At 59.4% G+C, this 26,389-nt stretch overlaps 2 protein-coding genes across 3 annotated transcripts in view; both read left to right on the top strand.

Annotated features, from left to right (window-relative positions):
- Positions 1-3,276: 3,276 nt before the first annotated feature.
- On the top strand, positions 3,277-6,796 carry LOC138831898 (basic proline-rich protein-like). The gene is made up of 3 exons (XM_070028906.1): positions 3,277-4,816; positions 6,593-6,643; positions 6,759-6,796. The coding sequence occupies exons 1-3, from the start codon at positions 3,277-3,279 to the stop codon at positions 6,794-6,796; spliced, it is 1,629 nt and encodes a 542-aa protein (XP_069885007.1).
- The window catches only part of Prdm15 (PR/SET domain 15), a 36,445-nt gene continuing 13,944 nt past the window's right edge, over positions 3,889-26,389 (top strand). The window contains exons 1-13 of one of the 2 annotated variants that reach the window (XM_070030746.1): positions 3,889-3,936; positions 10,081-10,126; positions 10,573-10,666; positions 12,730-12,883; positions 13,124-13,376; positions 17,210-17,311; positions 18,709-18,948; positions 21,196-21,325; positions 22,071-22,252; positions 22,366-22,460; positions 22,876-22,963; positions 23,712-23,879; positions 25,548-25,642. In XM_070030746.1, the coding sequence (XP_069886847.1) occupies positions 10,090-10,126; positions 10,573-10,666; positions 12,730-12,883; positions 13,124-13,376; positions 17,210-17,311; positions 18,709-18,948; positions 21,196-21,325; positions 22,071-22,252; positions 22,366-22,460; positions 22,876-22,963; positions 23,712-23,879; positions 25,548-25,642 (1,638 nt within the window). In that variant the 5' untranslated portion in view covers positions 3,889-3,936; positions 10,081-10,089. Of the gene's footprint in view, positions 3,937-8,730; positions 8,766-10,080; positions 10,127-10,572; positions 10,667-12,729; positions 12,884-13,123; positions 13,377-17,209; positions 17,312-18,708; positions 18,949-21,195; positions 21,326-22,070; positions 22,253-22,365; positions 22,461-22,875; positions 22,964-23,711; positions 23,880-25,547; positions 25,643-26,389 lie in introns of those variants that run through there. The other variant, XM_070030747.1, reaches the window with a different exon arrangement.

Here is a 26,389-nt window from a genome sequence, read left to right as displayed (position 1 = left end):
CAGCCCTTGGGGGTGAAGGCAGGCGAGTGCTGAGCGAGCCCCCGGATCCTGCTGCCCATGTCCTGCCAAAGCAGGCGGCCTGCATGGTGCAGGAGATGGGAGTCGGCCTGCAGGGCGTGGCAGCCGTGGTGGGCGGTGACACTGAAGCCTGCGTGGTGCAGGAGTCCCCACACCACTGGCGGCACCTCCTCTCTGTGGTCATCGGCAAACGCCTGAGGATCTGGAGACCCCAGAACACTGGGGTTCCCCGGCTCCCCTCCTCCTCTCCCCCTCCACTTGCCTTCCTCTGAGTCATCCTGACCCGCGCCTTCACCTCTGCCAGACAGTGAGTGCATCGAGCATTGAGCTGCCCTTCAACGTTCAAGTCACGCTGGAGCGCGCTTCACACAGCTCGGTGTCCGCAGTCGTGGCCAGTGTAGAGGGGCACAGCTCCCACTCCAGACCACTGCCACACCAGAGCGCCAGGACTGTCCTGGGAACTAAACCGGGCAAACCACACTGACGTTTCCCCATTATTATTATTACTATTATTATTATTATTATATCTGCCAGTACTGGAGCTTGAACTCAGGGCCTGGGCACTGTCCCTGAGCTTCTTTTGCTCAAGGCCAGCACTCTACCACTTGAGCCACAGCGCCACTTCCGCCTTTGTGCATGCAGTACTGAGGAATGAACCCAGGGCTTCATGCATGCTGGGCAAGCGCTCTACTGCTAAGCCATGTTCCCAGCCCTAGTTTCCCCATTTAAACCAAGAGTGTCATTCACAGGTTGTACTTTGCATTAGTGATTAAAAAAATTGGCCTGAGCCGGGCGCTGGTGGCTCACGCCTGTCATCCTAGCTACTCAGGAGGCTGAGATCTGAGGATCGCGGTTCAAAGCCAGCCCAGGCAGGAGAGACTGGGAGACTCCTATCTCCAATAAACCACCAGAAAACCGGAAGTGGCGCTGTAGCTCAAGTGGTAGAGCGCTTGCCTTGAGCTGAAGAGCTGAGGGACAGTACCCAGGCCCAGAGTTCAAGCCCCACAACCGACCAAAAAAAATAAAAACTCCAAGTCCACGTGTCAGTGCACCGCCAGCTTGCTGCGTCCTAACGCGGCCTTACACTCTGTTCTGCAGCTGGTTGGTGGGCTGATGGGAAGAGCTCCATCCTGCACGGTTGACTGTGATGGTGTGGGTCTGCTTCCCTTGCCCTTTGTGAAAATACACCTCCCCCAAACAAATGATGTCAGATAAAGTGCGTGTGGATAACTAATTAGAGTGGAACGGAGGTTTGCTGAAAGTCGGCGGTGGTACGGGGATGCATGTCTTCAGTGCAGTGTTGAGCAGAATCCTGAGCACGCAGGTTTTCTTCAGTGGCGTCTCTGTGGAACCTGTACTCACAGGTAACGGGTCTACTATAGAGTGGCCCTTTGTGTGAGAAGTGTTCACTCTGCCAGGGAATCTGTTTATTTCACCCTCTCCACACATCTGTCCCCCAACCCCCCCCAGTAGCTCTAGCTCCAGGCTAGCACTCCACCACTTGAGCCACAGCTCCACTTCTGTCCTGGGAATCTGAATAGGCACAGGAATTGCAGATGCCTCTCACCGCAATCCCATACACAAGGGTTCCTTTACCTTAGGGGCAGGGCCTCTGTACAGAATGGCTCTTGTGTAACATTGGAAATGGCTGAGCACCATCAGAAGGGTGTACCATGTCCGGCACAGCCACTCACCAGTGCTGTACGGTGGGGTTCGCCTTTCACTCTGCCCCCATTCCACAGCGGCTTCTGGTTGTATTACAGGAAGCCAACCTTTCTCCTACTACATCCTACAGAGCCATAATGTCCCGCCTCCCTCCAGCCTTCCTCCTGTCCCTCTCCCTCATCTCTACCTTGGCTGTTCCAGGTTTCCAAGGCCAGCTCTTCATCCGGGGTCTGCCCATATGTACACTAAATAAGTAACAGCGCACACAAAAGAAAGAGGTGACAGGTCACAGCAAAAGCAAAGGACAGAAGTAACCAGAGATCTCAACCCGCCTGCAGCCTTCATCAGCGCCCTGAACAGGGATCCCAGCCCTGTCTGCCCATGCTGCCCATGTGTTCCCTAGATTTATACCTCCAATTCCAGAGTTGGGGGAGAAAAGGGTGGTGTTGTTTCAGGCCAATTTATTTTATTTTATTTTCACAAAGGGCAAGGGAAGCAGACCCACACCATCACAGTCAACCGTGCAGGATGGAGCTCTTCCCATCAGCCCACCAACCAGCTGCAGAACAGAGTGGGGACATCTTACACATCTGCTCTTCTGTGTGTATGGGATGGTTAACGTGGTGGTTCCGGGATGGTTTTCGGGTAGCTATGCAGTAGTTAAGGGATGACTTGGGTGGTTGTGGGATGGTTATGTGGTAGTTACGAGGTGGCTGTGGGATGGTTATGGGTGGTTAGGAAGGAGGTGGCTGTGGAATGGTTATGTGGTAGTTATGAGGTGGCTGTGGGTGGTTATGGGTGGTCAGGAGGTGGTTATGGGATGGTTATGGGTGGTTAGGAGGTGGTTATGGATGGCTGTGGGATGGTTATGGGTGGTTAGGAGGTGGTTGTGGGATGGTTATGGGTGGTCAGGAGGTGGTTATGGGATGGTTATGGGTGGTTAGGAAGGAGGTGGTTGTGGGATGGTTATGGGTGGTCAGGAGGTGGTTATAGGATGGTTATGGGTGGTTAGGAAGGAGGTGGTTGTGGGGTGGTTATGGGTGGTCAGGAGGTGGTTGTGGGATGGTTATGGGTGGTCAGGAGGTGGTTATGGGATGGTTATGGGTGGTTAGGAAGGAGGTGGTTGTGGGGTGGTTATGAGGTGGCTGTGGTGTGGTTATGGGTGGTCAGGAGGTGTTTGTGGGGTGGTTAGGGGTGGTTAGGAAGGAGGTGGCTGTGGGATGGTTATTGGGTAGATATGGGATGACTTTCAGGAAGTTGTGAGTAGTTAAAGCATGGTTATTGGTTGATGAAGGGATGATTAAGCAGTACTTATAAGTGGTTCTAGAATGGTTATGTGGTGGTTATGAGATAGTTAAGGGATGGTTTTCTGGTGGTTATGCAGTGGTTAAGGGGTGGTGGTAATGGTGTGGGATGGTTGATGAGGTGGTGGGGTGGGGTGGGATGGTAGTGGGATAGTGGTGGTGGTGGGTGGGATGGTGGTGGTGGGATGGAATGGGGTGGGGTGGTCTGCGGTGGCTGAGGGGTGGTCGTGGGGGGCCTTCTCGGCTTCGCCCCTCGCGTGCACTGCTCCGGTGGAACAAGAAGCGCGGAATGGCGGCGGCTCCGCTCACGTCAGAACCATCAGGACCGGCGGCGGCCCCGGGCCTGTCCCCGCAGGGCAGCGGCGGCCAGGGAGGGCGGCCGGCTGCGCCCCGCGCCCGGACCCGGCCACCCCCGGCCTTCCGCGCCCCCCGCCGCGCCCCGCGCCCGGACCCCGCCACCCCCGGCCTTCCGCGCCCCCCGCCGCGCCCCGCGCCCGGACCCCGCCACCCCCGGCCTTCCGCGCCCCCCGCCGCGCCCCGCGCCCGGACCCCCGCCACCCCCGGCCTTCCGCGCCCCCCGCCGCGCCCGGACCCCGCCACCCCCGGCCTTCCGCGCCCCCCGCCGCGCCCCGCGCCGCGCCCGGACCCCGGACCCCCGCCGCCCGCGCCGCGCCCCCCACCCGCGCCGCCGTCCGCCCTCGGTGGCTGCCCAGGCTTCCCGCCCCCGTCCGGCCCGGGCTCACGTGGCCGCCCGTCCCCTCGGGTCGCCAGGTCCCGCTCGGCCCGGCCCCCGCCCCCGGGCGCGCAGCCCCGGCTCCCCGCCGCCCCGCGGACTACAACTCCCAGGATGCCCCGCCGCCGCCCCGCGGCTTCCGGTGCTGCGCGGTTTCCGGAGCGGATCGCAACCCGGAGCCCGGATCCGACCCCGCTCTGCACATTCCAAAGGCAGGTAAAGCCCCGGGCCCGCGCCCGCCGCCCGCCCCGCCGCGCGCCCCCCGGCCCGGCCCGGCCCGGCCCGGCCCGCGCCCGGCCCGGCCCGGCCCGCCGCCGCCCTCGCCCCGCCGCGCCGGCGCGCCCGCCCCGGTCCAGCCGCCATGCCGACTGTTCTTTGTTACATTCGCCGGCCGCGGGCGCCGCGGGCGATCGGAGTCAAAACCCGGCTGGATTTCCGGAGCCGCTCCGGGATCGCCCCGCGCGCCGCCCGCCCGCCCGCCCGGGCCTCCGCCCACCCGGCCCGGGCCGCGCCAACCGTCCACCCGGGGCCCCGGCGCCCACGCGAGCCCAACCGCCCCCGGCCCGGCCCGCCGCGCCCGCCGCCCCCCGCTCCCCCGCCCGGGCCGGCCCGGCGGGACGGCGGTGCGGGGCCCCCGGCGCGGCGCCCTCCCCGGGGCGGCGGGAAAGACCCCGGGGGAGCGCGGAGGGCCCCGGCCCGAGACCCGCGTCCTCGGGGCCCCCCGCGCTTCGTCTTCGGTGGCGGCGGGGAGAGGCCGGCCGGGGCCTCGCGCTCACCTCCGTGCGGGGGCCCCGCGGCGCGCGTGGACAGCGGCGGCGCTCCCGCTCACACGCCGGGCCGCGCGGGAGCCCGCCGGCCTCGCGGGAGGGCCCGGCCCGACCACCCCGGGGCGGCGGGCAGCGGCGCTCCCCGCGGCCGGCCGCCGCGACCCGCGGGGCGGAGCCCGCACGCTCCCACGCGCTCCACGCCGCGTCCCGGCGTCCCTGGAACCCCCGCCCCGGGCCCCGGGAGGAGAGGGCCGGGTTTCCAGCGGAGACCTCGGAGCTGCGGGCTCGAACCCCTGGCGTGGGCCGCGCTGCCAGCTCGTCTCATCCCCGTGATGAGGGAGGGGGGAGGGAGGTTGCTAGTGCAGCGGAGGGACAGGTGCGTCTGCAGACAGGACAGTTACTCCGGGGAAAACAACGACCAAAGCTGGGGTAGTGGTGTCTGTATCCGATCCCTTGATGAGAAGGCGAGGCGGGATCGGGAGCGCGCGGCCAGCCTGGGCTGCAGGGGAGACCCGGTCTGGACACACGCACGCGTGGACACACACGGACACACACGTGCACCCTGGCACGTCAATAGTTTATCTTAAAATGATTGTATTTTAGAAAACAAACTGGCCGAGCCCCGGTGGCTCACACCTGCAACTGTCACCCTAGCTGCTCAGGAGGCTGAGATCTAAGGATCGCGGTTCAAAGCCAGCCCCGGCAGGAAAGTCCATGAGACTCTTACCTCCAATAAACCACCTGAAAACCAGAAGTGGCGCTGTGGCTCAAGGGGTCGAGCCCTTGCCTTGAGCTGAAGAGCTGAGGGGCAGCGCCCAGGCCCAGAGTTCAAGCCCCACAACCGACCAAAAAAAAAAAAAAAAAAAGTGAAACTGGGTTTTTAACCCCAGCACACTGTCTAGGAATTCCACATTTCGGATCTGGCCATTCTCCCCTACATGCCAAATGATGCGAGGAGGTGAAGGACCGAGGAAGATTTAAGATTTACTACATGGCCGCCAGGGGAAGAGAGCGCTTGAGTATGTCTTCAGCCGTCCCCAGACCTCAGCCACAGGTCAAATAGAATTGAGACCTAGGAGAAGGGTTTGCATGAGTAAAGCAACCCCACCCCGTAGGCAGGTTTCTTGGTGTGGGAGGTGGTGTCCGGTGGTCGGCGCTCCAGCTGGGGTTCTGAAGAAGTTGTCCTTGACTCCCGCGGGGGACACAGCCAGTCCTCTCGGCCGCTGGAGGTGGTCCGCCCCGCGGTCTCGGCTGTTCCCATTTGGAAAAGTCTTGCCCTGTTGGCGCAGTCACTAAGAGCATGGCCTTGCCTGTCCGCTGGGGCAGTTGTACCTTTGTCACGGATACTCGTTGGTAAACCCTGCCTTTCCTGGAGGTGGCAGCAAAGTCACACAGGAGAGAATGGCTCAACCCAAAGAACACAGGTGCCCGTGGGGGCGGGGCATGGGGCCCAGCTTCCGCCCTGCTTTTAGCAGGTTGATGGGTCCAGCCAACGCAGCTTGTAGTTGCCTCTTCTAGAACTGCTTGCTAACTAGGACATGGCTCGCCTGTCATGTTCCCTGCTGGCGTCAGGCAGGCGGCCAGGGAAGACCCCCCCCACACACCCCTCCCTCCCCCCACTCTGCTTGAGGGAGATTGAAAACTGCTTCTCCCACTCAGCCCTCCCTGCCAAGTGCGGGTGAGACTGCAGCACGCTTGTAGGTGTGCTCTCGTGAAGTGAATACACACCGCGCCCCTGTCCCACACCCAAGTCCTGGCAGGTGGGAGAAGCAGCGTAGACCGTAAGCAACGGAACATTAGGAGGAATAACGCTGAGAGGTGGGAGGGGCGGAGGAGGAGGTTGAGGCTGTTGGGCTGGGACACCCGGAAGCGCAGCCATGTAGAAGCGTGGGCGTGGGGCGGGACAGTGGGAGACGGCAGGTGGAGAGCAGGGGGAGCTGGTCCCAGATGCAGAAGCTTGTGGGTCTCAGGATGAAGAAGCCAGTGGGCAGATGAGGAGAGAAGACAGGACTGGCCATACAATCTGGGCGCCTTAAACATGTCCTATTGATCAGGGCTGGGCCAGAATCCCTGTCCTTAGGGCAGACCCTGTGGCCGCTGTGTAGGAATCTGGGGCCACGGAGTGCAGCCCCAGCGGGGACCCCCAGCAGGGGGAGGTGAGGAGAGCTGAGCCAGCCAGAGAGGGGCTGCCTTCCGAGGTCCCAGGGCAGGCAGCCGTCCCTGCCCGGGCCATGGGCTACGACAGGCCTAACCTTTGTCCTCTCTCCCAAGGAGAGGTGTGTCCCACACCACCGGGGCAGGAGCCTTGACCTGTGGCCTGTCCTGTCTCCAGGCTTGGCTGGTGTGGCTCTGGCGTGGTCTCCTTGGTGTGGGGAGACGAAGAGTTGCCAGGGTGGACATCTGTTCCCAACAGGCAGGGGACAGAATGCCCTGCCCACTTCCATACCCCAGCTTTTCTCCAGAGTGATTACCTACTCGTGCCAGTGCCCACGCTTGTCCAGGATGCTCACTCTTGCTTAGCTCTCCTGCTCAAGGGTGGTGCTCTACCGCTTGGCCACTGCTTTGGGTGGTTCACTGGAGATAAGAGTCTCTGGGCTGGGAAGGTGGCTTAGTGGTGAGCGCTTGCCTTGCATGCATGAGGCCCTGAGTTCGGTTCCTCAGCACCACATAAGCAAAAAGAAAAAAGCCAGAAGTGGCGCTGTAGCTCAAGTGGTAGAGCGCTAGCCTTGAGCTGAAGAGCTGAGGGACAGCGCCCAGGCCCAGAGTTCAGGCCCCATGACCGGACCCCCCCCCCAAAAAAAAAAGTCTCATGGACTTTCCTGCCTGGGCTGGCTTCGAACCGTGATCCTCAGACCTCAGCCTTCTGAGTAGTTAGGATTATAGGCGTGAGCCACCCGCACCTGGTGAAGATGGTTATTTTTCAAAAAAACAACAACCAAAAAAAACCTACGTAGACGTGTGTGTGTGCGCGCGCATGCTCAGTGGTCCCAATCCAGAGGGAGCCACCGGAGAGGGGCTCACAAGCGTCATAGGTTTCTGTATGTGAGCTCTGGAAGTCCTTGGTGGAGGAGAGCTGGGGTGAGCAGGGAGTGGGTGCTTCCCTGTGTGGGGCCGGGTTTGTGGACCTGGTGGCAGCAGGGCGTATGGGGGGCTGGGGCGTGGGGATGGCGGCGGGCGCGGGGATGGCGGCGGGGCGCGGGGACGGCAGCAGGGCGCGTGGGGCCCTGTTTTCTCCGGCACGATTTATTTCTCGTAGCCTGGAGGCTGCGGCGTCCAGGTTCCGATGCCAGGATGTGGCAGGGGTCCCTGGTCACCCCACTGTGGGGGTGTGGGGGTGCGCTGTCTGTGGGCCACCTCTCAGCCCATCTGCCTCCGAAGCCGTCACAGGGAACCCCAAATCCCAGCCTGAGCTCTGGGGGCCATGTGTACACCGTGCCAGGTGGAGAGCAAGCAGAGCGGGGCGGGAGGTGGGAGCAGGGCAAGGATCCTGGGCTGGGGCCCGCCGAGCCCCAGCCTTCAAACCCTGGCTTGACTGGAGGGGCCATCCCCCAGCCTGCCCCGCGTCCCGGCCAGACCTCGGGGGGTTTGAACCCGGGGCCTTTACAAGCACAGGAGCCCCGGGCTTTGCCTCGCCTTGAATTCATCCACACTGCAGGGGCACTGCCTCTCTGCCTGAGATGCACACTCCCCTGCTGGGGGTGGTTACTGGGCTCGAACTCGGGGCCAGAGCGCTGTCTCAGCTTTTTTGGCACTCTGCCACTTGAGTCACAGCCCCACGTTCAGCTTTTTGCCAGTTAATTGGAGATAAGAGTCTCATGGACTTTCCTGCCTGGGCTGGCTTCAAACCCTGATCCTCAGGTCTCAGCCTCCTGAGTAGCTGGCCTGACAGTGGGGCACCCGTGGAGATTACAGGTGTGAGCCACTGGCGCCTGGCTCACAGCATTCAGCCTAGAGATGGACTCCTCGCTCTACAGAGGGCATCGGAGGGACGGCGTTCATCAAGACGTGGAAGATGCCTCAGGGCTCTGTCTGTGGCCTGTCCCTGGGCTTTGAGCTGTTTAAGAGGCCACAATTTGGGGACCAGGGGCCACCAACAAGGAATGTGTGTCCCAGAACCTTACGTTTAGCTATAAAGTCAGTGTCTGCCTCTGCCTTCCTTAGCGTTTCCCGCAGTCCTCCCGGCTGGTGGGGCGTGGCTGTGCTGTGCTGAGAGGCAGGCCAGGGGCAGGGGGCAGGCCTCCCTGCCAGGCCTCCAGTTCGTCTCTCCAGGCTTCCAGGGTAAGAAAGACCAGCAGACTTCCCAGACTTCCCAGCCCTTCCTCTCTGACCCTGACAGGCTTGCTCAGGACTGGGCTGCCAGGCTCTGCCTGCAGTTTGTGTGGCTTATCATCCCCACTGCAAACCCTTGGGGCTTCAGTGACATAGCGGGGATTGGCAAAGCAGGGGACCCCACTCCGCTGCTGCTCTGTTAGGGCCCTTGGCCTTAAAGGATCCCCCCAAGCTCCTGTGTTGAAGGCTTCTCCCCGGCAGATGGCGCTGTTGGGCGGTGTAGACGGTTTAGGAGGTGGGTCCTGGTTGGAGAAAGTAGATCATTGCTTGTGCCCCTAAAGGGATTGGGGAGCTGGCCTTCCCCGTCCTTTCTTTCCTGGATAGCACCAAGTGGGTGCTCTGCTCTACCACTTCCTCTGCCGTGATGTTCTGCCTCACCACCGCACCGCGGGCGGAAACCTCTGAGACCAGGACCAAACAAGCCTTTCTGATTTTAATTTGTGCATCTCAGATCAGATTCTGTCTTGACAGCAGGGAGCTGGACTGATACGCTGTCTCTCTTCACCTGCTGCTGTCCTCATTCCACACGATGCCCAGCCACCAGAGAGTCTGTTGAGATGAGGCCAAGGCCAGAAGCTGGGTTAGATCTGCTAGGAGCTGGAGGCCCGGTTAATTCTGACACGTGTGTGTGTGTGTGTGTGTGTGTGTGTGTGTGTGTGTGTGTGTGTGTGTGTGTGTGTGTGTGTGTGTATGCACGTGCATGTGTGTGCCAGTCCTAGGGCTCGAACTCAGGGCCTGGGCGCTGTTCTGAGCTTTTGTGCTCAAGGCTGGTACTCTACTACTTGAGCCACAGCTCCACTTCGGGCTTTTTTTTGGTGGTTCATTGGAGGCAAGAGTTTCATACACTTTCTTGCCTAAGCTGGCTTTGAACCCCAATCCTCAGATCTCAGCCTCCTGAGTAGCTAGGCTTAAAGGCATGAGCCACTGGTGCCCAGCTGATTCTGACGTCTTAAGGGCAACGGCAGAACTGGTTCCATTTACTGTTTTGCTGTGTATTTTACAGACGGAGCCAGTGGCTAATAGGAAAAGATGAAACTCCGAGCCCACGAGGGCTCCTCAGTCATGAGGCCATTCGAACCCCATTAGTTAAGAACAGCGTCATCTGCAGTGAATAAAGAAGGTTTCAGATGACTGTGATGAGCGGAACCCCCCTCTGCCCTGCAGGTCCCGCACAAGCCCAGGCCTGGAAAGGCTTGGTAAAAAAAGAAGAAAAAAGAAGTTGCTCTGTACAGTTCCCCATTGACCGGCTTTCTTGTCCCGACAGGTGGCGGCCATGGCTGAGGAGGGCAGCGAGGAGATCATGTTCGTCTGTGAGTGCCCCTGGCTGGCTGTGAGGGGAAGCCTGGGAAATCCGTGTCCACTTTTTTGCTTTCTGCAACAGCAGAGCTGTTTCTTTTAAGACTGGAAGGACTTGACTTGCGTTGAGAGACCCAACCCACAAACCCTGCGCTGCCCAGCCAGGGTCTTCACAAGGCGCCAGAAAAGCCACCCGAGGTTCAGGAAGAGACAAGTCTTAGCTGACTTGATTCTCATTCTTTGGGGGACACCATGGTCGTGGTCCCTCTAGGGGTGACTGGAATGTGAGATGTCTGGGGGCAGCGGGTCCTGTCTCCCCCGTGTTTGGGGGTGCTGATGATCAGGACACACGGCTTGTGACTGTGGGTCACCCCCGTCTGGCAGGATCCCCGTGTCCCTGGTCACGGGCTCTGGGTTTGTCTCCCGGGACGCTGTCTCCTGACTGTGCATGTCCTCGCAGGGTGTGAAGACTGCAGTCAGTACCACGACTCCGAGTGTCCTGAGCTGGGCCCCGTGGTCATGGTCAAAGACTCCTTTGTGCTGAGCAGAGCGAGGTGAGTGACCACGACGTCTTAGGACAGGCCCCGGCCCGCTGGCGGTAGCGAACTGAGTGGCAGAGGAGCGTGAGAGCCAGAGCGGTGGGCTGCGGGGGTGTGGGGGGGCCTGAGCGGCTTGCACCCCCAGGGCATGGCCCCCTCGCTCGACCTCCAGCCTTTTCCCTCAGGATGCGTGCTCTACTACGTGAGCCACAACTCCGATTCTGGCCTCTTGCTGGTTACTTGGAGGTAAGAGTCCCATGGACTTTGCTTCTTGGGCTGATCCTCAGACCTCAGCTTCCTGAGTAGCTAGGATGACAGGCGTGAGCCATCAGCGCCCGGCTGGCTTAGCATTCTTAAGAGAAGGCCATCTTGCCTGGCTGTGTTAGTTTTCGTGCATTGAGCAATATCAAGCAGGCCACCTGTTTGCCGAGTTTCCTCTGTGTTCCAAGACCTGGCCCCCTACTGGCAAGGGAACCATGGGCTGGCAATGTGGTGTGGGGCGTTTACTGGGCAAAGTGTCCAGGTAACTAGCCCAAGCCAAGCAGCTCCTGGACATACACACTGGAGGCCCAGTGGCCAACAGCCGCTCTCCCAGGCAGCCCCGCCCCTTGGCCAGGGCCAGGGCTCTGTGGTGGCTTCAGGGTAGCGTTTGAACTTGAACTCGGACCCATGAAAGGAGGTGCTCCTCAGTGTGCTCCTGGCCTCTGTGACCGGGAGACACGGTCACCCTGCGAGGTCATCCTTGTTATCTGTGAGGCTGCCTGGCACCGGCCAAGGCCCAAATCATGGTCACTGCTTATCAGTACTGTTTCTAGAAGCTTCCCAATTGGCCTCTCGCCACCTGTTTGTCTTAGAGTGCCTTATTCTACTCAGATGAAAAGATGAATGTTTTTGTCTGAAGGAGAGAGCTGTTCACCCCTCTCCTGCCCAGAACCTTCGAAGGCCACCTGCTTTCCCAGAAAATGGCACTGGGGCCATGGTGATGCTGTAGACCCTTCGAGACGCCCCCCCACCCAGGGGCCCTGCCCAGCCTCATGGTGGTCTGTGACTGTGTTGGGGCTCTTGGGCTGGCCCGAGCCTTCCCCCATCCCAGGGTTCCAGCTCTGGGTCCTCCTCCCCCCTCCTCCTGTCCCTGTCCTTGGCCTCCTAGTTGAGGGGCGAGGTCTCGAGTCCTTCGAGAAACCTTTCCCCCACCTGGGCAAGCACGTGGCCCTTGGCCGCGGAGTTCTGCCCTTGCGGCCTCCTTCCCTCCCGGGAGACTGGCTTGGAGCTGGACTGATACCTGCCTCCCTTCACCTGCTGCTGTCCTCATTCCACACGATGCCCATCCACCAGGGAGTCTGTTGAGATGAGGCCAAGGCCAGAAGCTGGGTTAGATCTGCTAGGAGCCGGAGGCCCCGGTTAAGTGTGATACTGTGTGTGTGTGTGTGTGTGTGTGTGTGTGTGTGTGTGTGTGTGTGTGTGTGTGTGTGTGTGTGTGTTTGCGCACGTGTGCGCGTGTGCATGTGCATGTGTGTGCCAGTCCTAGGGCTCGAACTCAGGGCCTGGGTGCTGTTCCTGAGCTTTTGTGCTCAAGGCTGGTACTCTACTACTCGAGCCACAGCTCCACTTGTGGCTTTTTGTGGTGGTTCATTGGAGGTAAGCGTCTCATGGACTTTCTTGCCTGAGCTGGCTTTGAACCGCGATCCTCAGCTCTCAGCCTGTCCGGCAGCGCCCACCCCAGGAGGTTTGGTCCGTGCTGGGTGCCACGAGGCTTTTCACCATTAGGTGGTTGTGCCAAGAAAGTTCCCTTGGGTAAATGGGACGGTGAGCACGGTGCGCCTTGGTCAGGGTCGCCGCTCCTTCGTTCTCTCCCCTGCCATCCCCTCCAGTTCCGTGGCTCTATAGTGACTGCCCGAGCTTGCTCTTCCTCCCAGGGGACTCCAGTAAGCTGTCCCCCATCCGACGTGGCTCTAGACGTGTCCCGCTGGCCCTGCAGCTGGCCTTGGAGAACTGGGCTCAGAAGCCAGGCAGGCCCTATGCTGCGCTGGCCCACAGAGAGGCAGCGGCGGCCTCAGACGCCTTTCCTCCCCTTCCAGGTCCTCCCTCCCCTCCAACTTGGAGATCAGGCGCCTGGACGACGGGGCCGAGGGCGTGTTCACGGTCACGCAGCTGGTCAAGCGGACGCAATTCGGCCCCTTCGAGTCCCGGAGGGTGGCCAAGTGGGAGAAGGAGTCTGCGTTTCCACTGAAGGTGAGGGGCTTGGCGCCGGGGCTGCGCTCGTGAGGAGCTGGGGTGGGGACCTTCGTGAGCGACTCGTGGGCAGCTGCAGATTTCCTGTCAGCTTCTAAGACACGTGTCCTTCTCCCCCCGGTGCGGGGCGTCCGAGCGTGCCAGAGTCAGGGTCCACGTAGCGTGGGGTGTGTCTGGCTGCCCGGGCCCCGTCGGGGCGGGCTCCTCGCACCCGGGGTGAGCCGCGCCCCTCCCCCGCAGGTGTTCCAGAAGGACGGGCACCCCGTGTGCTTTGATACCTCCAACGAGGACGATTGCAACTGGATGATGCTGGTGCGGCCGGCGGCGGAGCCCGGCCACCAGAACCTGACGGCCTACCAGCACGGCGGCCACGTGTACTTCACCACCTGCAGGGACATCCCGCCCGGCACCGAGCTGCGCGTGTGGTACGCCGCCTTCTACGCCAAGAAGATGGAAAAGCCCATGCTGAGGCAGGCCTGCACTGGAGTCCAGGGTGCGTGGAGGCTGCGAGGCTCGGGGGTGGAGGCCTGGGGGGGGTGGGACAGGGAGGAGAGGGACACAGGGAGGGGGACCTGGACGGGGGGCAGGGGGGCACATGGAGGTTGGCCTGACGCTGGACCCCGGGTTCTATCTGCCACACTGAACGTGATGAGACCAGGACTTAAGAGAAATCTTTCTCTACCTCAGCCTTGCTAGGGTTTTGTCGGTGATGGAAAACCAACCAGCAGATACCTTCAGTAATTGCAGAGATCCGTTAGGCGTTTAACTTGCACCTGGGTGAATGTGGAACTTTGTTTTGTTTGGGGCTATACTCTCTGCAGAGCCCAGACTTGCCTGGAACTGGTGATTCTCTTATCTCCTGAGTTGTTTGCTTTTTTGTTTTTGTGCCAGTACTGAAGCTTGATCTCAGGGCCTGGGTGCTGTCCCTTAACTGTTCTGCATACGGCTAGCCCTCTACCGCTTGAGTGACAGCTCTATTTCTGGTGCTTTGCTGGTTAATTGGAGATAAGGATCTCACAGACTTCCCAGGCTGGCTTTGAACTGTGATCCTCAGATCTCAGCTTCTTGAATAGCTAGGATGGCAGGTGTGAGCCACTGGTGCCAGCTGAATAATATTTTTTTTGTGTAGGTTGTGGGGCTTGAACTCTGATCCTGGACACTGTCCCTCAGCTCAAGGCAAGCGCTCTACCATTTGAGCCACAGCACCACTTCTGGTTTTCTGGTGCTTTATTGGAGATAAGAGTTGCATGGAGTTTCCTGCCTGGGCTGGCTTTAAGGATGATCCTCAGATCTCAGCCTTCTGAGTAGCTAGGATGACAGGCGTGCATGGGCCACCAGCACCTGCCTTGAATAAATTTTTAATTGGGAAAATCACTACGCAACTTCAGGTGGTGGAGATGTTAGGAGCGCTGTTATGGGTTTGCTGTGTGTGTTGGGATAAACGGCAGGCAGGTCTTTCTTGGACGAGGGTAAAGGTCACTGATCATGTTGGCCAGCTGCCGGCTGGCCTCCTGCACCTTCCCTCCCTGTGGGGCGCTCACTTGGCTGTCCCCGACTGGCCTTCTCTGAGCTTCCCTGAGGCTTGTTAAAATGGCACTGCGCCCCCCTCCCCCGACTTCACTGCTCCTCCCCGGCCCCCACCTCTGCTCCTCACGTTCCCATGAGTCCTGTGGCTCTCCAGGCACCTGCCACTGTGGAGCAGTGTTGTTGGGGTCTCCCCCGTGCCGCGGACCGGGTTCTGTCGGGACGACGGAGGATACCTAGGGGAGGAACCTGGAATAGGATGGGGAGATGGCAAACAGACAACTCACACACATTAGGAGTGGATGCTGAGTGCTGAGTGCGATTTAATGTAGAGGATAGCAATCTTTTATAACAAGTCTCATGAGAAAGGGCAAAAGGTTACACAATCTTGCTGCATGGCTTCTTTCTTGGGTGGTCACCAGCTGGGCACCTGATAGGCATTTGTCTCCGGCTTATCTCTAAGGAATACAATGGGTTTGGGTTTCGATGTTTGTCACCAATTAACCATTACCTATTTTTATAGAGGCCTTAACTTTCCCATAAGATCTTTCCTGTCTCTTCTTTAATAGTAAACTTTAAGGAGACCTAGCAATTCTCTTAGTAAATAGCAGGAAATTCTCTCTCCTAAATAATTATCTCAGCAATTGCCATACATTCTTTCTGTTTTAATTGATCCTATAGCTTCTTGTAAATCCCTTACAAATAATTCCTTCTGCTGAAGTGACTTTGTGAAACCCCCAATACTTTTATATTTACTTATAACTTGTCTCCTAGCCTCCATAAGAGGGGTTTCAGGGTAGCACTTAACTCTGGTGAGTTAGTCATATTTTTGAGACACTCATCAGATATTGGAGTCGTCAATACTCTTAAGAAAGAGCTTTGAATAAGGGAACGTTGACAATGAGCAAGTACAAAAAGCAGTAGAAGCAGTAAAAGATTAATAGGCACTCTTATACAATGAAGAAAGGCAGAAACACATCTTTTCCCAGGGGTTTGCCAGCCTTTTCCCAGGAGTAGGCCTCTTAGAAGCCCTATTCTCCGAGGTAGACTTCGGTGAAGTCCCAAAACTTGGAGATAGGTTTCTGTAAAGCCCCATTCTCTGAGGTAGACTTCGGTGAAGTCCCAAAACTCAGAGATAGGTCTCTGAAGCCCCTATCTTGGTCTGATAGCTGGTTTCCCATGCTAAGCAGACTCCACTGGAGTTGGCGTGGCACCCCTGGAGGTCAGTGTTGACTGCCTCACTCAGTGGAGGCCAGGCGTTGGAGGCCAGGTGTTGGAGGCAGGCCTGTGTGCATCTCAGAGACTTCAGTAGACAATGAGACCAAGGAAGAGAGCCGAGCAATGTTTAGAAAGTGGCGGCTGGCTGACTGTTCCCAGGTTGGACATGAATCCCCATTCCTGAGCTCTGTGCTGCTCAGCCAGCGGCCCCGGCTGCAGTGCTCAGGGAGACCACCATCCGGGGTGGAGCCAGCGAGACCCTCGTGGCCCTGCTGTGCTTTGGCCCCAGGGAAGGATGGTGTCATCCGTGGCCTTTAGACTCACGGGTGGCCGCAAGCTCAGAAAGCCTCCGCTGAGTCACCCGGTGGTGGCCCCGTTTTTTCCGTGAGTGTGTCAGGATTCCTAAGACATGATTCCATTCCTTGAGGCCGCAGGTACGCACCTGATGGAGAAATGCGTCAGCTCAAGGATTCTGCAGCCACCTGCTAAATCGCGGCAGCCCCAGCGTTGGGGGTTCCGCTGTGACGGTTAGCTTGACGCTGGTACGGAAGCCATGTGCACTGGGTGCGGGTGGTGTGGACTGTCCGGCTGTTGGAATCTGATCTTTTCCCAGCTAGCGATCTGAAGCAAGACTCTTCCTCACGAGTGGGGTGCCGCAGACCCCGTGGGGCCGGGGAGCTCCGGGGCCCCGTGGGGCCGGGCGCAGCACCCCGTGGGGCCGGGGAGCTCCAGGGCCCCGTGGGGCCGGGCGCAGCACCCTGTGGGGCTGGGGAGCTCCGGGGCCTGTGGTCTCTACAGGGCCCTGTGACGGAGCTGGTGGCCCTGGCCGGGTGCATCACCCTTCCTCTCCTGCGCAGCAGGCAAAGTGTGGTTTCACCTGACCTGGCCGTGACCCCTTTTTAAAGTTAATTGTCTAAGCCAGTGCCAGTGGCTCATGCCTGTAATCTCAGCTACTCAGGAGGCCACGACCTGAGGATCATGGTTTGAAGCCAGCCCGGGCAGAGAGGTCCCTGAGACTCTTACCTCTAATTAATCACTCAGAAACCTTCCTCTTCAGAGTGCTGCGTGCCATCGGCCAACAGCTCAGGCCGCCTGCCCTGGGTGGCCGTTTAAGTCACAGTTAAATTGTCCTGGCCTGGGCCCAGAGGCTGTCCTGGTGGACAGCAGGTATCGGTCATCTGTAGGCCCGGCCCAGGCACCGGCTCTGGGTGGGGCACTGTCGCTGCCTCCCTTGGTCCTCCCCTCCCCCATTGTCTGGGCCACTGCGAGACCCAGGAATTCAGCATGGTTTTTTGTGTCTGATGCCCCGAGGAGCCCCACATTTCCACACCCGGCCGCAGAGCCGCAGACCGACCCCGTGGTGCTGCCCGGGGCTCCGCATCTGCTGTCTCCTTGCTGCGAGATGGGGTAGATGTGGTCATGTGGGACGCAACGTGCGGGCCACACGGCACCTGCCCCGGAGACCTCGTCCGTGTCGTCCGTGGGGGCCAGGCCCTGTCCCCGGCCGGGCCACCGGGAACTGTCCCCGGCCGGGCCACCGGGACGCGTCACGAGGTACCTTTACTCCTCTCTTGTTTCTTGCAGCTACAGGACCCCCCGAGCCCAGCGCCCCCCCAGAACCCGAGCGTGGCCAGTGGGTGTGCAAAGTGTGCTCCACTTCCTTCTTTGAGCTGCAGCAGCTCAATGGTAAGGGCCGTGGGCAGCCTCCTCACTGGGGCTACCTGGGGCTGCGGGGTGCCCGGGCTGCGGCCTGCAGATCAGCCACACTCCTCCTCACTTGGGCTGCCTGGGGCTATGGGATACCCCGGGCTGCGGGGTGCCCTGGGCTGCGGGGTGCCCGGGCTGCGGGGTGCCTGAAGCTGCGGGGTGCCTGGGCTGTGGGGTGCCTGAAGCTGCGGGCTGCCTGGGCTGTGGGGTGTCTGGGGCTGCGGGGTGCCCGGGCTGCGGGGTGCCTGAAGCTGCGGGGTGCCTGGGCTGTGGGGTGGCTGGGGCTGCGGGGTGCCTGGGCTGCGGGCTACCCTGGGCTGCGGCCTGCAGATCAGCCACGCGCTCCTCTCTACCTGCTGTCGCATCTCGCCCAGCCAGGCACCCTGCGGTCCCTGCCTCGCTCACCCACCCCGCGCCTCGCCTCTTCTCCCTGCTCCTGTTCCCCGTGACTTTTTCAGCAATCGTGACCTGGCTGGTCTCTGACATGTTCTATCTGCTCAACTTCAGCCAAGAGGTGTTGCCTTCATGCAATGTTTTCAGAGGAAATGTTCCTTCCTACAAGCCGGAATTTTCTTAGTAGTCCTCTAGATGCTGCCGTTATAGAAGACATGTTCATTGCAGCAACAACAACAAAAATTACACATATATGTACATATATATGCATATGCTTAAAGAAGAAAACTAGAATTGCTCATTATTTTGGCATGCGTAGAAAAATGCACTCATTTACCAATGTAGCCTGTCCAGGTTTCTTCTGCGTAGGTTTGTCTGTGCATTTAGTTTTTCCCTTCTGCCTTTGAAGCAAACCTGTCCTGCCTTCATATTTTAAATTACTTTTAGCAAGTTCCAGCTCAGTGGTGAAAATCAGCTGAAAACCCAGAATCTGAAATCCAGGATCTGAAGTGCTCTGGAATTCTGAGACCTGAAATGCACAATGCTCTAAAATCCAAAGCTCTTCTGACCTCACTAGTTTCAAATAAGCCTGGAGTTGTTTGGCACACTGGAAATGTTTTTGTTTTTAATACCAGTGGACACCCAGGCCACGGTGGCTCATGCCTTTCACCCTAGCTACTCAGGAGGCTGAGTTCTGAGGATCGCAGTTCAAAGCCAGCCTGGGCAGGAAAGTCTGTGAGAATCTTATCTCCAATAAACCACCAGAAAACTAGAAGTGGTGCTATGGCTCAGGTGGTAGAGCGCTCACCTTGAGCTGAAGAGCTGAGGGACAGCGCCAGGCCCCGAGTTCAAGCCCCACGACTGACAAAAACAAAACAAAACTAGTGGGCACGTGGCTTCGTTCTGATGCTGGGGCAAAGCAAAGTAACGGGGCGGGCGGCGCCAGACTGCCGACGTGCCAGCCCGCTGCTCTTTCCTTACAGAGCATCTCGTGGGCCACTTGGAACAAGCCAAAAGCCTTCCGCCAGGCAGCCAGCAGGAGGCAGCATCTGACAAGGAGCCAGACACAGCTGGAGGGGACCCGCCAACCGTGCCCGAGAGAGCCGGGGTGCAGAGCGTGGGGGCCGCCCGAGAGCCAAAGAAAAAGCCTCGAAGAGGGAGGAAGCCCAAAGCTTCGAAAGCTGAGCCGCCTCCGGCCACCGCTGGGGAGAAAGTGCCCACAGGTGAGGGGCTGGGGCGGGCGCCCAGGGCCCAGAGAGGTCGGGCTGCACACGCCGCTGCGTGGGCCCCCCGCTGCCCGGGAGCCGGCGCAGAGCCGGCCTGCGCCTGGCCGGCCTTCCCCTGTCCTCTGTGGAGTCCCGTCAACTTTCTGGAGAGCTCTGATCTCTGTGCACTCACACTGCAGGGTGATGCTAAGCGTGCCAGCCCTGTGAGCCTGGCACTGGGCACTCTTTCTTCTTACCATCTGTGGTATTCCGGGAAGAGCATCTTCATGGGCTGTTCTTGGCCCTCCCTCTATCCCCGCCTCCAGCCAGCCCTCCAGCCCCCCCCACCAGACCTGGCCTAGCTCCCCCCTCTGCCTCCTTATCCTCTCCTAACAAGGCCCCTCACTCTCCCTCCCCCCCCCCATACACCCCACCCCTCTGCAGCAGGGCAGAAGGTGGGAGGGGACAGGAAGCATCATTCCTCTCCTGGGTGCTCATGATCAGAGATAGTTAGGGGCGATTCTTACCAGGTTTCCAGCCTGAGCCCCTGTTGTGTTTATTTGATGTAAATTATAAGACCTGCCACATGTCTAAAGTGTTTTTTGTTTGGTATGAAGAAGGATTGAAGTAATGTTGTAACACTATATATACATATACATACACGTATATATATATATATATATATATATATTTTTTTTTTTTTTTTTTTTTTTTTTTTGTCGGTCATGGGGCTTGAACTCTGGGCCTGGGCGCTGTCCCTCAGCTCTTCAGCTCAAGGCGAGCGCTCTACCACTTGAGCTACAGCGCCACTTCCGGTTTTCTGGTGGTTTTATTGGAGATAGGAGTCTCACGGTCTCTCCTGCCCGGGCTGGCTTTGAACCGCGATCCTCAGATCTCAGCCTCCTGAGTAGCTAGGATTACAGGCGTGAGCCACCAGTGCCCAGCTATATATATTTTTTTTAATTCCAAATCTTAACTTCAACGTGAGTTAAGGAAAACATTTTCTTTTGCAGTACTGGGGTTTGAACTTAGGGCCTTGTGCTTAACGGCCTGAGCCACCCCTGGACATGTGACTTTTGCTTTGGTTTCTGTGGGGTGTGTCTGGGTGCTGGGGCCTGAACTCAGGGCTTGCCCTTTGGCTTTTTTGCTCAAGGCTGGTGTTCTACCACTGGAGCCACACGTCCTGTTTTGTTTTGTTTTTCCTCATTAATTGGGGGTAAGAATCTCACAGACGTTTCTGCTGGGGCTGACCTCAGATCTGAGCCACCAAGTACCTAGCATTGCAGGCGTGAGCCCCCGGTGCCTGGCTTGCTTTGGTTTTGGTTTGCGTTTTCGAGGTAGGCTCTGTGTTCATTCCCGAGCCGGCATGGCCCTGCTCCTCCTGTCTGGTGCGTGCCACATCGTTAAGCTGACACACGCGTGACACTTGCCCAGCTTTTCTTTTGAAGTAATTTTTTAATTGAGATTAAGTGATTACATAAATTTCACAAATTTCGCAGTATTGTGGGATAGTGCTACTTAAAAGTCACAAACACATTTTAACCTTCACAAGGCAAATTCTCATTATCGTGGTCTATGAAGTTTGGGAAGTCTATCAGCTTCGGCAATACAACTATTTCTTCTGCAGTGGGTGATATGTACATTTCTTTCCTTTTGCTTAGTATAAGCTGTTCCTGCTTTCTCTTTCCTTCCCTCCCTCCCACCGCTGCCCTTGAGTTGCTTAGTTCATTTTCATCCATGTCCAGTGCAGGGCCCCTCCCATTTCCCTCTGGTTTGCCCAGCTTTTTACTGGTTGAGATGCAATCTTGAGAACTTTCTGCCCTGCTGGCCTCCATCCTCAGAATCTCTGCCTTCCAGTGTGAGCCATCAGGCCCAGCTTTGCTTTTCTTATGACACCGATACTTAGTTCCAGGGCTGGGAAGGTGGCTTGGGGGTAGAGTGCTTGCCTAGCAGGCATGAAGCCCTGGGTTCCATTATTCAGCACCACATACACAGAAAAAGCCAGAAGTGGCGCTGTGGCTCTAGTGGTAGAGCACTAGCCTCGAGCAAAAGAAGCTCACGGACAGTGCCCAGGCCCTGAGTTCAAGCCCTAGGACTGGCAAAAACAAAAAAAGATATATATGTAAGTCCAAAGTACGAGTGGTCTTTCTCTGCATGAGCCTTACCAGTTACGCCCACGCCATTGGCTCCAGGCCTGGGTGCTGCGTCCCGGGGTTGTGTGGCCCGTGCTGACCGGCTTGGTCCCCCTCCCGACCCCCTGCACAGAGCAAGTGGCAGAGACCGTCCCCGAGGGCCTGCCCGAGGAGCCTGGCAGCGCAGCGCCCGACGAGCGGATAATGGAGCTGGTCTTGGGGAAGCTGGCCACCTCCACAAACGACATCAGCTCTGTGCCAAAGTGAGTCCCACCTCCCTGGGGACGGGCTGTGGGGCACTGGTGGGGTGAGGGGTGCTGGAGATCCTGGCAGACTATCACAGCTAGAATTGCATGTGCTCCGGGAGCATCAGGAACGCGCTGGAACTCAGAAGTTTAGTAGGTTGTCCACTGCGAAAACTTAATAAGAACTTGTCCATCTCTAGAACCTTCCATCATCCCAAACAGAAGCTCTGTTCTATTGGCCAGTGGCTCCTAGCTCCAGCACCTTCTTCTGTAGTCTCTGACTCCATCTGCTGAGGGTCTCCCATACGTGGAGTCTTCTGCTGTTTGTCCTTTTGCGATGGGTGTGACTCGCTTAGCTTAGCGCAGTGGTCTGAAGTTCACCGAAGTGGCAGCTGTCGGAATTTCCTTCCTTTTTGAGGCTGCATAATACTCCCTTGGTGTGTGTACCCTCTCTGTTTATTCATCCAGAGGCAGTGTGGGTTACTCTGGCTATAGTGAATAATGATGAACCAGTTTTCTATTGAATTTGAGTATCTACGGTTTAGCTCTGTTCCCTTTTTCCTTTTTGTGAACAGGCATAACATTTATCTTTAAGTTACAATTCCTGGATAAGCCAAGGTCCCATTGGAGTGCCAGAATCTGTCAGGACACTGAGGGCAGGTGGGGTTCCGGGGCACGGCTCCCCCCCTGCCCCCGCTGGTGCTGTCCCCTGGGCGGCCCAGAGCCCCAGTTCTGACCCGCCTCTGCACCCCCCCCCATGCAGGTTCACGCACCACGCGGGTGGCGCCCTGGCCCTCAAGAGGGGCCTGGTGCTGTCCAGCAGACACGGCGCGCGGCGCCGGCTGGTGCGGCAGCTCGGAGAGCACAAGCGCGTGCACCAGTGCGGCACGTGCAGCAAGGTGTTCCAGAACAGCAGCAACCTGAGCCGCCACGTGCGCTCGCACGGTGAGTGTGTATGTGTGTGGGGGTGCTGGCAGCAGTGCGGGGGGGGGGGGGGGCGCCACTCACCCGGCCAAGGCCTGCGGTAGTGAGGCAGCTTCCCTTTGGTGGCCCCTCAGGTGACAAGCTGTTTAAGTGTGAAGAGTGTGCAAAACTGTTCAGCCGTAAGGAGAGCCTAAAGCAGCACGTGTCCTACAAGCACAGCAGGAATGAGGTGGGTGGAACCGTGGATGCTCACGGGCAGCGTGTGCGTGTTGGCGGGGGAAGCGTGGTAGTGCATTGAGCACTTGACTAGAAAGAGTTAAAATCTGCTTCTAGCCTGGCACTAGTGGCCTGTAATCCCAGCTACTTAGGAGGCTGAGATGTGAGGATCACAGTTTGCAGCCAGCTCAGGCAGGAAAGTCCACAAGATTCTTACCTTCAGTTAACCTGCAAAAACCAGACGTGTGGCTCAAGTGGGGCAGTGCCGGGAAAAAGCCAAGCAGCCTCCTCCTTCGAAATCCAAGCAGCCTCCTCCTTCGAGCCCCCGTGTCAGCCCCCAAAAGCCCCACTCTGTCTGTAGTAGAGTAGGAGAGGGGACCTGTGGTGGGGCCGCCCGGCAGGGCTCGCATGCGGTCTGCGTTTGACAGGTGGACGGCGAGTACCAGTTCCGCTGCGGCAGCTGCGGGAAGACCTTCCGCATGGAGAGCGCGCTGGAGTTCCACAACTGCCGGACAGGTGAGGCCCGGCCCCCGCCCCGGCGAAGGTTTTCCCGGAGCGGACAGCCCGCTGCCCTAGCTGCTTCTCCCGGAGATGCTGGCTTGTCCCGCGTCACTTCCAGGGGCAGGCGGCGGGCTGGAGGACGCCGGGAAGGGGGCACGGGGCCTGGAGAGGCCACCCCGCCCTGGCTTCCTCCTTGGTCAGCCCACCACCTTGGCTCTGGGGAGGAAGCTCAGGAGGCCCCATGGACCGGAGACGGGCTGTGGGCACAGGGGGCGCATCAGACAAGATGGCGGTGGTCAGGAGGGAGCTGGGCGGGGACCAGCTGCCTTCCAGAGAGGACTATTCGTGGGGCCCAGGTTCAGGGATGCGGATACTTCTGGAAGCCTTGGAGACTGCATGTGTGCGCGTTGGTGTGTGTGGCATGTGCTGAGGGAGTGAGGTCTGCTGGGAACTGCTGGCTGGTGGGGATCTTGGGGTACGAGGCTTGGCAGAAGGGGTACTGAGGGGCCCCTGGGGCGGCCATGGCTGAGCGGGGAGGGAGGCCCCAGCAGCCTCCCGCACTCAGCCCCGGCTGTCAGGGGAGGAGGGCTGGGTGGCTGGCGTGGAGGATGCGCCCCACCCCACGCGTGGCTGCTCCCGCCGTGCACGCCATGGGCACTCCCGGCCGTGGCCTCCTGCCCCGACCCCTGCTTTCTGCCGCCGCAGACCCCGCGCCAGCCCCGCATCGCGTCTCTTACCCCGGTGTGTGTTTGCCCCTGGACAGACGACAAGACGTTCCGGTGTGAGCTGTGCTTCAGGTTCTTCTCCACCAACAGCAACCTCTCTAAGCACAAGAAGAAGCACGGGGACAAGAAGTTCGCCTGCGAGGTCTGCAGCAAGATGTTCTACCGCAAGGACGTCATGCTGGACCACCAGCGGCGGCACCTGGAGGGTGCGTGCGCGCGGCGCGGGAGTGCGGGGGACGGGGGGAGGCCCGGCCATGCTGTGCGGCCGTCCGATCAGATGTGCCTGTTCTGGGAGCCAGGGAGGGACTTGGAAACAGTGGGGGTTGGGGCACCCAGGAATGCATTTCACTCAGTCACCAAAAGCAGTGTAGTTTACCGTGTGCCAGTCCTGGGGCATGAACTCAGGGCCGGGCTCCGTCACTGAGCTTTTCTGCTCGAGGCTGGCATGCTACCACTTGAGGCACAGCTCCGCTTCGGGCTCCGTGGTCGTGAAGTGGAGGGAAGAATCCCACGAGCTTCCCGCCCCAGGCTGGCTCGGATCAGGAGGAGGATGAGTAGCTAGGGTTACAGGAATGAGCCTCCAGTCTCTGGCTGAAAGCACTTCTTTAAAGAAGTGAGGAGTAGGAGGCTGGCTCGGAGCTGGGCACGGGGCAGCTCGGCCATGCAGAGCAGAGAGCTGTAGTGTAGGCTCCAGCGCTCCCCTCCTCCAGCGCTCTGCCTCCACGCGGCCCCGGCGGTGGAGCCGTGACGCCGGCCTGGGGGCTGCCTGGCCACCCAGGGTCACGAGAGGCCACAGGGACACCCGCCTCGCAGGGACCTCGCAGTGTGGATGTGGGAGGCAGAGCCAGCGTGGGCTGAGGAGCCGGCGGGGGTGGGGACGTGGCCCGAGCCGCGCTCAGGCCGGGCCCCAGGTGTGGCTGCGGCCTCTGTGAGTGGACGGCGGGGAGCCGTTCTCCAGGGCCAGCCCGGAGCTGCGTGCTCTTCCGGGAAACACTTCCCCTGGACCTGCGTTTTGACTCAGCCCCACTTGAAGTCCCACCATGACCTGCTGCCTTTGCCACCAGTGCTGCCCGCCCTGGGCGACGCCGCTCACTGACCCTCTTACCGTCACTATTCCGAGAACACTCACACGTTTGGAAATCATGAGCAGGGTTGCACCTCCTACGCAGCTCTGCAGCTCTGCACTCTTCTCTTTCCCTGGCCGTAGGCCCCCCCGCTGCCGCCTGGGCCCGTTCCGTGGCTGGTCCCGTGGGAGTGTGACGCCCCTTTTCCCGGGACGGGAGTCGGGGAGACCCTGATCGAAGCGCCCACCACAGCGCCACACGTCTCTCCCCCTGTAAAGTTTAGACATTACTTGTCTCACGTGCACTTTTTTGTCTCAAAAACACAAAGCGTCCCTCCGTGTTGCCTGTACTGGCCAGGGTCAGCTCCAGGAAGCCTCCCTTGTCAGCCTCCGTGCCGGAGACTACAGCGTGTACCGCCACACCTCCCCGTGGGAACTTTTGAGTCTTTTCTCAAAGCTCAGTAGACTGGCTCGCTCCTGTAACCCCTGCTATTCAAGAGGCAGAGAGACAACTTGTGGTTTGAGGCCCGCCTGATTACGAAATTAGTGAGACCCCATTTCAAAAACAAGTGTGATGGTCCACACCTGTGATCCCAGCTGCCCCGCAGGCACAGGCCGAAGCTCAGTGTCTGAGGTCAGCCTGGGCAGAAGCGGGAGGCCCAAAGCACCGAGGGTGCGGCTCCCTTAGAGGCCCAGAGATGAACCCACAGATGTGGAAAGGCGGTGTGCTCTGCGCCCAGCCCTGCCTCCCATCTGGACAGCCGGGGCTCCCCGCCCCGTCCTCACATTTCCTGTGGGTGTGGGGTTTCAGGAGTACGGCGGGTGAAGAGAGAAGATCTGGAGGCCAGCGGGGAGAGCCTGGTCCGCTATAAGAAGGAACCTTCTGGATGCCCCGTGTGTGGCAAGGTAACACGTGGGGTGGGGTGGGGTGGATGGGCGCAGGTTACAGCCGGCTCCTGTGTGCGTGGCATTCTCGCGGGGACCTGGGAGTGGGGGCGCTGGCCGGCCGCGCTGGGGGCTGGGGCGGGTCCCGTGCTGTCCTTGGGTTTCCAGTGCATCTGCTGGGAAGCGTTCATGTTCCTCAGCCGTGCTTCCCTTTGCCATGCTCTTCTGCCCGAGCGCAGCCAGCCCGTGCGCTCTGGCTGAGTGTCTTTGAGCCTTGTGCTTACGGTGAGGGCTGGGCGCAGCACACCAAGGGAGCAGGAGGCCCGGGGCTGAGGGCATCACCTGCCGGTGCTGGCCTCCCTGGTAACGGCCAGCCCCCCACAACCATTTTCCAAGTCAGAGGCGACCCCTCCCACGGAAGCTGCTGGATGCGGGGCACCGGCCACGCCCCGCGGGACTGTCTGGCCCTCAGGCCACATGGGGGCTGTCCGCACCAAAGATGACGGCTCACAGATGTTCAGGTGGCCTTGGCAGGAAGAAGCGGCGTCCTGGCCTTGGCTCGTGTCCTGCGGTGCGATCCTGTCTGAGAAACAGCCGGCGCTGCCCAGCCGTGCGGCGCCGCCGTGGAGCCGTGAACGTACCTGGCTCTCTTCTTTTTTTTGCTTGTACCAGAGCTTGAACTCGGGGTCTTGCCGCTCTTACTTGGCTTTGCTTGCTGATGACTGGCGCTCTGACCACTTGAGCCCTGCCTCCAGCCCAGCTCTTTGC

Source organism: Dipodomys merriami, unplaced genomic scaffold (genome assembly GCF_024711535.1).
Source record: "Dipodomys merriami isolate MVZ:Mamm:240054 unplaced genomic scaffold, mDipMer1.0.p SCAF_2, whole genome shotgun sequence".
Classification (NCBI taxonomy): Eukaryota; Metazoa; Chordata; class Mammalia; order Rodentia; family Heteromyidae; genus Dipodomys; species Dipodomys merriami.
The sequence above is the reverse complement of the archived record's forward strand: the minus strand, read 5'-3'. Positions and strand labels throughout refer to the sequence as shown.